The sequence below is a fragment of the Dendropsophus ebraccatus genome, chromosome 11 (genome assembly GCF_027789765.1).
Source record: "Dendropsophus ebraccatus isolate aDenEbr1 chromosome 11, aDenEbr1.pat, whole genome shotgun sequence".
NCBI lineage: Eukaryota > Metazoa > Chordata > Amphibia > Anura > Hylidae > Dendropsophus > Dendropsophus ebraccatus.
In genome coordinates, this window is record NC_091464.1 from 4,941,098 (window position 1) to 4,954,494 (window position 13,397).

General features: G+C 46.5%; 1 protein-coding gene across 1 annotated transcript in view; it reads right to left on the minus strand.

Annotated features, from left to right (window-relative positions):
• Positions 1-8,699, minus strand: part of LOC138768195 (glutathione S-transferase Mu 4-like) — a 42,054-nt gene extending 33,355 nt beyond the window's left edge. The window contains exons 1-2 of the mRNA XM_069946345.1: positions 8,574-8,699; positions 8,407-8,482 (exon numbers count right to left, since the gene is read on the minus strand). Of these exons, the coding sequence (XP_069802446.1) occupies positions 8,407-8,482; positions 8,574-8,621 (124 nt within the window). The 5' untranslated portion in view covers positions 8,622-8,699. The remainder of the gene's footprint in view (positions 1-8,406; positions 8,483-8,573) is intronic.
• Positions 8,700-13,397: the final 4,698 nt, after the last annotated feature.

Sequence of the window (13,397 nt, forward strand, 5' to 3'; positions counted from 1 at the left end):
GCCAAAAAACCTTGATACTGCCCTGTGTGTATGTCTGTGTGTAAGTGGAGTGAGAGTGTGTGTTAGTGGAATGTGTGTGTGTGTGTGTGTGTGTTAGTGGAATGTGTGTGTGTGTGTGTGTGTGTGTGTTACTGCTCATGTGTGGCTGAGGTAGAACCAAAACTCTCAGAATGATCCTGTTTAGCTTTGGTAGAACTACAACTCCCGGCATGCTCCTGTGTGTCTGTGGTAGCCATCCTAAGCCACCCCCAAACTCCTCCTCCAGACCACAGACAGACGAGCAGTATGATCCTCCACCTCTTCCTCATGGGCAGAGACTGTCATCCTCCAGCAGGAACGGCTCCCTGCAGACCATATAGTCCGGCCCTCCACTGCTCTGGGGGACAATGAACTGGCCCCCTGTGTAAAAAGTTTGGGGACCCCTGCCCTATAATGTGCACATATACCCCCTTCATTCCTGTATATTGTGCACATATATCCTGTTATTTCCAGCTCTATCACATACAACAATATTATTAGTCTCTGTTTCTACCAAAAATGTGTTAACTCCCCTATAAACTGCACATATCTGCAGTGTGAATACAGCCTTATGGGGTCAGGTGGTGGGATACATATCTGCAGTGTGAATACAGCCTTATGGGGTCAGGTGGTGGGATACATATCTGCAGTGTGAATACACCCTTATGGGGTCAGGTGCTGGGATACATATCTGCAGTGTGAATACACCCTTATGGGGTCAGGTGCTGGGATACATATCTGCAGTGCGAATACACCCTTATGGGGTCAGGTGGTGGGATACATATCTGCTGGGTGTGTGAATACACCCTTATGGGGTCAGGTGGTGGGATACATATCTGCAGTGTGAATACAGCCTTATGGGGTCAGGTGGTGGGATACATATCTGCAGTGTGAATACAGCCTTATGGGGTCAGGTGGTGGGATACATATCTGCAGTGTGAATACACCCTTATGGGGTCAGGTGCTGGGATACATATCTGCAGTGTGAATACACCCTTATGGGGTCAAGTGGTGGGATACATATCTGCAGTGCGAATACAGCCTTATGGGGTCAGGTGGTGGGATACATATCTGCAGTGCGAATACACCCTTATGGGGTCAGGTGGTGGGATACATATCTGCTGGGTGTGAATACAGCCTTATGTGGTCAGGTGCTGGGATACATATCTGCAGTGTGAATACACCCTTATGGGGTCAGGTGCTGGCATACATATCTGCAGTGTGAATACACCCTTATGGGGTCAGGTGGTGGGATACATATCTGCTGGGTGTGAATACAGCCTTATGGGGTCAGGTGGTGGGATACATATCTGCTGGGTGTGTGAATACACCCTTATGGGGTCAGGTGGTGGGATACATATCTGCAGTGTGAATACAGCCTTATGGGGTCAGGTGGTGGGATACATATCTGCAGTGTGAATACACCCTTATGGGGTCAGGTGCTGGGATACATATCTGCAGTGTGAATACACCCTTATGGGGTCAGGTGGTGGGATACATATCTGCAGTGTGAATACACCCTTATGGGGTCAGGTGCTGGGATACATATCTGCAGTGTGAATACACCCTTATGGGGTCAGGTGCTGGCATACATATCTGCAGTGTGAATACACCCTTATGGGGTCAGGTGGTGGGATACATATCTGCTGGGTGTGAATACAGCCTTATGGGGTCAGGTGGTGGGATACATATCTGCTGGGTGTGTGAATACACCCTTATGGGGTCAGGTGGTGGGATACATATCTGCAGTGTGAATACAGCCTTATGGGGTCAGGTGGTGGGATACATATCTGCAGTGTGAATACACCCTTATGGGGTCAGGTGCTGGGATACATATCTGCAGTGTGAATACACCCTTATGGGGTCAGGTGGTGGGATACATATCTGCAGTGTGAATACACCCTTATGGGGTCAGGTGCTGGGATACATATCTGCAGTGTGAATACAGCCTTATGGGGTCAGGTGCTGGGATACATATCTGCAGTGTGAATACACCCTTATGGGGTCAGGTGGTGGGATACATATCTGCTGGGTGTGTGAATACACCCTTATGGGGTCAGGTGGTGGGATACATATCTGCAGTGTGAATACAGCCTTATGGGGTCAGGTGGTGGGATACATATCTGCAGTGTGAATACAGCCTTATGGGGTCAGGTGCTGGGATACATATCTGCAGTGTGAATACACCCTTATGGGGTCAGGTGCTGGGATACATATCTGCAGTGTGAATACACCCTTATGGGGTCAGGTGGTGGGATACATATCTGCAGTGTGAATACACCCTTATGGGGTCAGGTGCTGGGATACATATCTGCAGTGTGAATACACCCTTATGGGGTCAGGTGGTGGGATACATATCTGCTGGGTGTGTGAATACACCCTTATGGGGTCAGGTGGTGGGATACATATCTGCTGGGTGTGTGAATACACCCTTATGGGGTCAGGTGGTGGGATACATATCTGCTGGGTGTGTGAATACACCCTTATGGGGTCAGGTGCTGGGATACATATCTGCAGTGCGAATACACCCTTATGGGGTCAGGTGCTGGGATACATATCTGCAGTGCGAATACACCCTTATGGGGTCAGGTGCTGGGATACATATCTGCAGTGCGAATACAGCCTTATGGGGTCAGGTGGTGGGATACATATCTGCAGTGCGAATACACCCTTATGGGGTCAGGTGGTGGGATACATATCTGCAGTGTGAATACAGCCTTATGGGGTCAGGTGGTGGGATACATATCTGCAGTGTGAATACAGCCTTATGGGGTCAGGTGCTGGGATACATATCTGCAGTGTGAATACAGCCTTATGGGGTCAGGTGCTGGGATACATATCTGCAGTGTGAATACAGCCTTATGGGGTCAGGTGCTGGGATACATATCTGCAGTGTGAATACACCCTTATGGGGTCAGGTGCTGGGATACATATCTGCAGTGTGAATACAGCCTTATGGGGTCAGGTGGTGGGATACATATCTGCAGTGTGAATACAGCCTTATGGGGTCAGGTGCTGGGATACATATCTGCTGGGTGTGTGAATACACCCTTATGGGGTCAGGTGGTGGGATACATATCTGCAGTGTGAATACAGCCTTATGGGGTCAGGTGCTGGGATACATATCTGCAGTGTGAATACACCCTTATCGGGTCAGGTGGTGGGATACATATCTGCAGTGTGAATACACCCTTATGGGGTCAGGTGCTGGCATACATATCTGCAGTGTGAATACACCCTTATGGGGTCAGGTGCTGGGATACATATCTGCTGGGTGTGTGAATACACCCTTATGGGGTCAGGTGGTGGGATACATATCTGCAGTGTGAATACACCCTTATGGGGTCAGGTGGTGGGATACATATCTGCAGTGTGAATACAGCCTTATGGGGTCAGGTGCTGGGATACATATCTGCAGTGTGAATACACCCTTATGGGGTCAGGTGCTGGGATACATATCTGCAGTGTGAATACAGCCTTATGGGGTCAGGTGCTGGGATACATATCTGCAGTGTGAATACAGCCTTATGGGGTCAGGTGCTGGGATACATATCTGCTGGGTGTGTGAATACAGCCTTATGGGGTCAGGTGGTGGGATACATATCTGCAGTGTGAATACACCCTTATGGGGTCAGGTGCTGGGATACATATCTGCAGTGTGAATACACCCTTACGGGGTCAGGTGCTGGGATACATATCTGCAGTGTGAATACAGCCTTATGGGGTCAGGTGGTCGGATACATATCTGCTGGGTGTGTGAATACAGCCTTATGGGGTCAGGTGGTGGGATACATATCTGCAGTGTGAATACACCCTTATGGGGTCAGGTGGTGGGATACATATCTGCTGGGTGTGAATACACCCTTATGGGGTCAGGTGGTGGGATACATATCTGCAGTGTGAATAAAGCCTTATGGGGTCAGGTGCTGGGATACATATCTGCTGGGTGTGTGAATACAGCCTTATGGGGTCAGGTGGTGGGATACATATCTGCAGTGTGAATACACCCTTATGGGGTCAGGTGCTGGGATACATATCTGCAGTGTGAATACACCCTTATGGGGTCAGGTGGTGGGATACATATCTGCTGGGTGTGAATACAGCCTTATGGGGTCAGGTGGTGGGATACATATCTGCTGGGTGTGTGAATACACCCTTATGGGGTCAGGTGGTGGGATACATATCTGCAGTGTGAATACAGCCTTATGGGGTCAGGTGGTGGGATACATATCTGCGGTGTGAATACACCCTTATGGGGTCAGGTGCTGGGATACATATCTGCAGTGTGAATACACCCTTATGGGGTCAGGTGGTGGGATACATATCTGCAGTGTGAATACAGCCTTATGGGGTCAGGTGCTGGGATACATATCTGCAGTGTGAATACACCCTTATGGGGTCAGGTGGTGGGATACATATCTGCAGTGTGAATACACCCTTATGGGGTCAGGTGGTGGGATACATATCTGCAGTGTGAATACACCCTTATGGGGTCAGGTGGTGGGATACATATCTGCAGTGTGAATACACCCTTATGGGGTCAGGTGGTGGGATACATATCTGCAGTGTGAATACAGCCTTATGGGGTCAGGTGGTGGGATACATATCTGCAGTGTGAATACACCCTTATGGGGTCAGGTGGTGGGATACATATCTGCTGGGTGTGTGAATACACCCTTATGGGGTCAGGTGGTGGGATACATATCTGCAGTGAGAATACAGCCTTATGGGGTCAGGTGCTGGGATACATATCTGCAGTGTGAATACACCCTTATGGGGTCAGGTGGTGGGATACATATCTGCAGTGTGAATACACCCTTATGGGGTCAGGTGCTGGATACATATCTGCAGTGTGAATACACCCTTATGGGGTCAGGTGCTGGGATACATATCTGCAGTGTGAATACACCCTTATGGGGTCAGGTGGTGGGATACATATCTGCAGTGTGAATACACCCTTATGGGGTCAGGTGCTGGGATACATATCTGCAGTGTGAATACACCCTTATGGGGTCAGGTGGTGGGATACATATCTGCAGGTGTGTAGAATAACAGCCTTATGGGGTTCAGGGTGGTGGGATACATATCTGCAAGTGTGAAGTACAGCCTTATGGGGTCAGGTGGTGGATACATATCTGCAGTGTGAATACAGCCTTATGGGGTCAGGTGGTGGATACTATCTGCTGGGTGGTGTGAATACACCCTTATGGGGTCAGGTGGTGGGATACATATCTGCTGGGTGTGGTGAATACAGCCCTGTATGGGGTCAGGGTGGTGGGATACATATCTGCTTGGTGAGAATACAGCCTTATGGGGTCAGGGTGCTGGATACATATCTGGCAGTGTGAATACACCCTTATGGGGTCAGGTGGGGGGATAACATATCTGCAGTGTGAATACGAACCCTTATGGGGTCAGGTGCTGGATACATATCTGCCAGTGTGAATACACCCCTTATGGGGTCAGGTGCTGGGATACATATCTGGCAGTGCGAATACACCCTTATGGGGTGCAGGTGCTGGGATACATATCTGCAGTGCGAATTACACCCTTATGGGGTCAGGTGCTGGGATACATATCTGCAGTGTGAATACACCTTATGGGGTCAGGTGGTGGGCATACATATCTGCAGTGTTGAATACAGCCTTATGGGGTCAGGTGCCTGGGATACATATCTGCAGTGCGAATACAGCCTTATGGGGTCAGGTGGTGGGATACATATTGCGGTGCGGAATACACCCTTATGGGGTCAGGTGGTGGATACATATCTGCAGTTGGTGAATACACCCTTATGGGGGTTAGGTGGTGGGATACATATCTGCAGTGTGAATACAGCCTTATGGGGTCAGGTGCTGGGATACATATCTGCAGTGTGAATACACCCTTATGGGGTCAGGTGCTGGGATACATATCTGCAGTGTGAATACAGCCTTATGGGGTCAGGTGCTGGGATACATATCTGCAGTGTGAATACACCCTTATGGGGTCAGGGTGCTGGGATACATATCTGCAGTGTGAATACACCCTTATGGGGTCAGGTGCTGGGATACATATCTGCAGTGTGAATACACCCTTATGGGGTCAGGTGCTGGCATACATATCTGCAGTGTGAATACACCCTTATGGGGTCAGGTGCTGGGATACATATCTGCTGGGTGTGTGAATACACCCTTATGGGGTCAGGTGGTGGGATACATATCTGCTGGGTGTGAATACAGCCTTATGGGGTCAGGTGGTGGGATACATATCTGCAGTGTGAATACACCCTTATGGGGTCAGGTGGTGGGATACATATCTGCAGTGTGAATACAGCCTTATGGGGTCAGGTGGTCGGATACATATCTGCAGTGTGAATACACCCTTATGGGGTCAGGTGCTGGGATACATATCTGCAGTGTGAATACACCCTTATGGGGTCAGGTGGTGGGATACATATCTGCTTGGTGAGAATACACCCTTATGGGGTCAGGTGGTGGGATACATATCTGCAGTGTGAATACAGCCTTATGGGGTCAGGTGGTGGGATACATATCTGCAGTGTGAATACAGCCTTATGGGGTCAGGTGGTGGGATACATATCTGCTGGGTGTGTGAATACAGCCTTATGGGGTCAGGTGGTCGGATACATATCTGCTGGGTGTGTGAATACAGCCTTATGGGGTCAGGTGGTCGGATACATATCTGCTGGGTGTGTGAATACACCCTTATGGGGTCAGGTGGTGGGATACATATCTGCAGTGTGAATACAGCCTTATGGGGTCAGGTGCTGGGATACATATCTGCTGGGTGTGTGAATACACCCTTATGGGGTCAGGTGCTGGGATACATATCTGCAGTGTGAATACACCCTTATGGGGTCAGGTGGTGGGATACATATCTGCAGTGTGAATACACCCTTATGGGGTCAGGTGCTGGGATACATATCTGCAGTGTGAATACAGCCTTATGGGGTCAGGTGCTGGGATACATATCTGCAGTGTGAATACAGCCTTATGGGGTCAGGTGCTGGGATACATATCTGCTGGGTGTGTGAATACACCCTTATGGGGTCAGGTGGTGGGATACATATCTGCAGTGTGAATACAGCCTTATGGGGTCAGGTGCTGGGATACATATCTGCTGGGTGTGAATACAGCCTTATGGGGTCAGGTGGTGGGATACATATCTGCTGGGTGTGTGAATACACCCTTATGGGGTCAGGTGCTGGGATACATATCTGCAGTGTGAATACACCCTTATGGGGTCAGGTGGTGGGATACATATCTGCAGTGTGAATACACCCTTATGGGGTCAGGTGGTGGGATACATATCTGCAGTGTGAATACAGCCTTATGGGGTCAGGTGCTGGGATACATATCTGCAGTGTGAATACAGCCTTATGGGGTCAGGTGGTGGGATACATATCTGCAGTGTGAATACAGCCTTATGGGGTCAGGTGCTGGGATACATATCTGCAGTGTGAATACACCTTTATGGGGTCAGGTGCTGGGATACATATCTGCAGTGTGAATACAGCCTTATGGGGTCAGGTGCTGGGATACATATCTGCTTGGTGAGAATACAGCCTTATGGGGTCAGGTGCTGGGATACATATCTGCAGTGTGAATACAGCCTTATGGGGTCAGGTGCTGGGATACATATCTGCAGTGCGAATACACCCTTATGGGGTCAGGTGCTGGGATACATATCTGCAGTGTGAATACAGCCTTATGGGGTCAGGTGGTGGGATACATATCTGCAGTGTGAATACAGCCTTATGGGGTCAGGTGGTGGGATACATATCTGCAGTGTGAATACAGCCTTATGGGGTCAGGTGCTGGGATACATATCTGCAGTGTGAATACAGCCTTATGGGGTCAGGTGCTGGGATACATATCTGCAGTGTGAATACAGCCTTATGGGGTCAGGTGGTGGGATACATATCTGCAGTGTGAATACAGCCTTATGGGGTCAGGTGCTGGGATACATATCTGCAGTGTGAATACAGCCTTATGGGGTCAGGTGGTGGGATACATATCTGCAGTGTGAATACACCCTTATGGGGTCAGGTGGTGGGATACATATCTGCAGTGTGAATACAGCCTTATGGGGTCAGGTGCTGGGATACATATCTGCAGTGTGAATACAGCCTTATGGGGTCAGGTGGTGGGATACATATCTGCAGTGTGAATACACCCTTATGGGGTCAGGTGCTGGGATACATATCTGCAGTGTGAATACAGCCTTATGGGGCCAGGCTCTGGCACCTCCACCTCTGGCTGCCGGTCCTGCCTCACTTACAGGCGTTTTCTCAGCGTTTTCGGGCCCTACATTCGGGGGTGGTAAGTAGTGAGCCCCCCGGGTCAGCATTGCCCCTTCCATCCCATGTGCCCCCCCGGCCGCACTCACCGTCCCCGGTCACATAGCGCTTCTCCTCATACGGTGTCCCGGTGTATTCCAGCAGCAGGCGGATCGTATGGCCGAGCTGCAGGTAGACGGCAAGAAGAGACAATGAGCGGCTTCATCTACTACACACAGATATATTGTCGGCCATTGCTGTCAGAGCCTCCTCTCACCCCGCGGATGTCCCAGTAGCCGAGAGTCATCATGTTCTGCACAGACATCGCTCACCCTGCGCCCCTCACAGAACTCCGAGCCTGTCACAACTCTACTCTGCCGCGTAATGTGAGCGTCGCTGAGCACGTGACCGGCGCCTGAGATTCCAGCCAATCAGCTCTCACCCTCTCACACGGTTCATGTAAGGACACAGAAGTTCAGGACTTTAGCCCGAAGTATCGCGATATACGGGATCTATATTACAGGTTATATAATACACACATACATAGAGTATATATGTATAACAGAAGGCTGGAGTATCGCGATATAGCGGATCTATATAATACACACGTACATAGAGTATATATGTATAACAGGAGTATCGCGATATACCGGATCTATATTACAGGTTATATAATACACACGTACATAGAGTATATATGTATAACAGGAGCCCGGAGTATCGCGATATAGCGGATCTATATTACAGGTTATATAATACACACGTACATAGAGTATATAATATATAACAGGAGCCCGGAGTATCGCGATATAGCGGATCTATATTACAGGTTATATAATACACACGTACATAGAGTATATAATATATAACAGGAGCCCGGAGTATCGCGATATAGCGGATCTATATTACAGGTTATATAATACACACGTACATAGAGTATATAATATATAACAGGAGCCCGGAGTATCGCGATATAGCGGATCTATATTACAGGTTATATAATACACACATAGAGTATATATGTATAACAGGAGCCCGAAGTATCGCGATATACCGGATCTATATTACAGGTTATATAATACACACATAGAGTATATATGTATAACAGGAGCCCGGAATATCGCGATATAGCGGATCTATATTACAGGTTATATAATACACACATACATAGAGTATATATGTATAACAGGAGCCCGGAGTATCGCGATATAGCGGATCTATATTACAGGTTATATAATACACACGTACATAGAGTATATAATATATAACAGGAGCCCGGAGTATCGCGATATAGCGGATCTATATTACAGGTTATATAATACACACATAGAGTATATATGTATAACAGGAGCCCGGAGTATCGCGATATACCGGATCTATATTACAGGTTATATAATACACACGTACATAGAGTATATAATATATAACAGAAGCCCGGAGTATCGCGATATAGCGGATCTATATTACAGGTTATATAATACACACGTACATAGAGTATATAATATATAACACACATATATAGATGTATAGCAGAAGCCCAGAATGTATGTATATATATATATGTATATATATATACACACATATATATATACACACATATATATATGGATGATGCTATTAAATGTATAATAATTATATAATTGAATTAACCTTTTAGTACTTTGCAGAACATTATTTGGTCGGGGTGCCCCGAGGTGGAAAAGGTTGGGAAACACTTCCGCCTCGCCACCGTTTCCAGCAGAACCAGAGTTAAAGGGGTTCTCCAGCGCTACAAAAACATGGCCACTTTTCCCCCTCTCTTGTCTCCAGATTGGGTGGGGTTTGGAACTCAGTTCCATTGAAGTAAATGGAGCATAATTGCAAACCACACCTTATAACTGGAGACAAGAGAGGGGGAAAGTAGCCATGTTTTTGTAGCGCTGGATAACCACTTTAAGGCTATGTTCACACTATGTATGTGTGCGGCTGTATTTTTTATGCGGCTGGAAATGTGCGGCTGAAACTCCGGCCGTGGGAAAAAATAGACATGCGGCTGAAAAGATACGGTCATTTACTTGGAAATCTGGTTCAACTAAAAATAACAAATAAAATGTGAAGAAAGTGATGGAAACACCTCTGGATGCATCTGGGAAAGCAGGGAAACAGTTTACATGAATCGCTATTACCGGGGTTTGCGATCCTCTGCACTAATGCCGATGCCTCTCATGGTTAATATATTAAATTAATAAAACACATTTTCGTTGTAATAAAGTCCCTTTCATTGTTCAATAATTAAATTTAAACGATTCCATCATTTTGCAATTAAATATACTGTTAAAATAAATATATATATAAATAAATGTATATTTATATATATATTTATTTTTTGACAGTATATTTAATTGCACAATGATGGATTCGTTAGAATTAAATTATTGACCAACGAAACTGATTTTATTTAAACGAAAATGTGTTTTATTAATTAAATATTAATTAGTACAGGAAGCTCCATAAGCCGTTAATTCATATTGCCGGTAATAGAGCTTTCTGTACTAATCATCACTTTACTGTAATGAAAACATCAAATGTTTCTTCTAATTATGTTATGACAATAGCTTTATTAGAAGAAACATTTAGAATTATATGTGCGCTCAGCTGATTGGCTGATCGGATCAGCGCACATATAATTAGCGGGTCCGCAGTACAGTGACTTTATTGTGCTGCGGACCAGCGAAGAGGCAACATCGGGGTGAGTATAGAGCTCTCCCCACCCCCTCCCCAGCACTGCACCCCTCCCAGCAAGGAAGGGGGGTCACTTAACCCCTTACTTGCTGGGATGGGTGCAGTCTGACATCAGTCTGGCCCCCAAGGGGTTAAGGGGGATGCAATACATCCTCCCTTAACCCCTTGGGGGCCAGACTGTAAGCAGCGATCTGTAAAGATGCTGCATACTGTAAGGAGCACAACACCGCTCACAATGATGGGTGTTGTGCTCCTGTTTGTGTGGTTTTTGTGTGTTTCTCCCTTTTTGTTTTTCAGATATCGGTATCCTGGGGATTACGTCGGATTTGGTGGACTACGTCGATGACCAGCGGTTGTTTGTTGTTTTTTTTAATAAAATGGTCAATGAGGGGTGTGGGGGTGTTTTTATTTGAATAAAAAAAATTTTTTTATTTTGTGTCTTGTCTTTATTTCTTTACTTTATAGACTTAGTAGTGGAAGCCGTCTAATAGACGGAATCCATTACTAAGTTGGGGCCTAGTGTTAGCCGGTATAAAATGGCTATCACTAACCCCCCATTATTACCCCAGTACCCAATGCCACCAGGGGTACTGGGAAGAGCCGGGTGCCAGTGGTCCCGGAGCGTCAAAATTGGAGCTCCTGGACTGGGGCGGCAGCAGGCTGGTAAGATTTAGGCTGGGGAGGGCCAAAACCAATGGCTCTTCCCACCCTGGTGTTACCAGGCTGCTGTCGTTTGGTTTTAACCCGGCTGGTTATAAAAATAGGGGGGACCCTATGCGGTTTTTTTTTTAATAAATAATTAAAAAACAATGCATAGGGTCCCCCCTATTTTTATAACCAGCAGGGTTAACAACCAAACGACAGCAGCCTGGTAACACCAGGGTGGGAAGAGCCATTGGTTTAGGCCCTCCCCAGCCTAAATCTTACCAGCCTGCTGCCGCCCGGTCCAGGAGCGCCAATTTTGACGCTTCGGGACCACTGGCACCCGGCTCTTCCCAGTACCCCTGGTGGCATTGGGTACTGGGGTAATAATGGGGGGTTAGTGATAGCCATTTTATACCGGCTAACACTAGGCCCCAACTTAGTAATGGATTCCGTCTATTAGAAGGCTGCCACTACTAAGTCTATAAAGTAAAGAAATAAAGACAACACACAAGAGAATTTTTTTTTTATTCAAATAAAAACACCCCCACACCCCTCATTGACCATTTTATTAAAAAAAACAACAAAAAACCGCTGGTCATCGACGTAGTCCACCAAATCCGACGTAATCCACAGGATACCGATATCTGAAAAACAAAAAGGGAGAAACACACAAAAACACACAAACAGGAGCACAACACCCATCATTGTGAGCGGTGTTGTGCTCCTTACAGTATGCAGCATCTTTACAGATCGCTGCTTACAGTCTGGCCCCCAAGGGGTTAAGGGAGGATGTATTGCATCCCCCTTAACCCCTTGGGGGCCAGACTGATGTCAGACTGCACCCATCCCAGCAAGTAAGGGGTTAAGTGACCCCCCTTCCTTGCTGGGAGGGGTGCAGTGCTGGGGAGGAGGTGGGGAGATCTGTATACTCACCCCGATGTTGTCTCTTCGCTGGTCCGCAGCACAATGAAGTCACTGTACTGCGGACCCGCTCATTATATGTGCGCTGAGCCGATCAGCCAATCAGCTGAGCGCACATATAATTCTAAATGTTTCTTCTAATAATGCTATTGTCATAACATAATTAGAAGAAACATTTGATGTTTTCATTAAAGTAAAGTGATGATTAGTACAGAAAGCTCTATTACCGGGAATATGAATTAACGGCTTATGGAGCTTCCTGTACTAATTAATATTTAATTATTAAAACACATTTTCGTTGAAATAAAATCAGTTTCGTTGGTCAATAATTTAATTTAAACGAATCCATCATTGTGCAATTAAATATACTGTCAAAAAATAATTATATATATAAATATACATTTATTTATATATCTATTTATTTTAACAGTATATTTAATTGCACAATGATGGAATCGTTTAAATTAAATTATTGAACAACGAAAGGGACTTTATTACAACGAAAATGTGTTTTATTAATTTAATATATTAACTATTAGAGGCATCGGCATTCGGCATCATTGCCGGCTATTTTTGAAGTACTCCGTACGGACCGCATGTCAATCCACGGCCGCATGTCCAGCCGCAAACAATGGTCTTGTTCATTTTTTACGGGTCCGTTTACGATCGGGCCGTAGATTCATACATAGTGTGCACTGTGCAGCCGTATATCCTATACTTTCCAGCGTACGCATGAACCGGAAAAATCAGGCCGATGATTTACCGCCCGCAATACAGCCGCACAGATACAGAGTGTGAACCTAGCCTAAGGGTC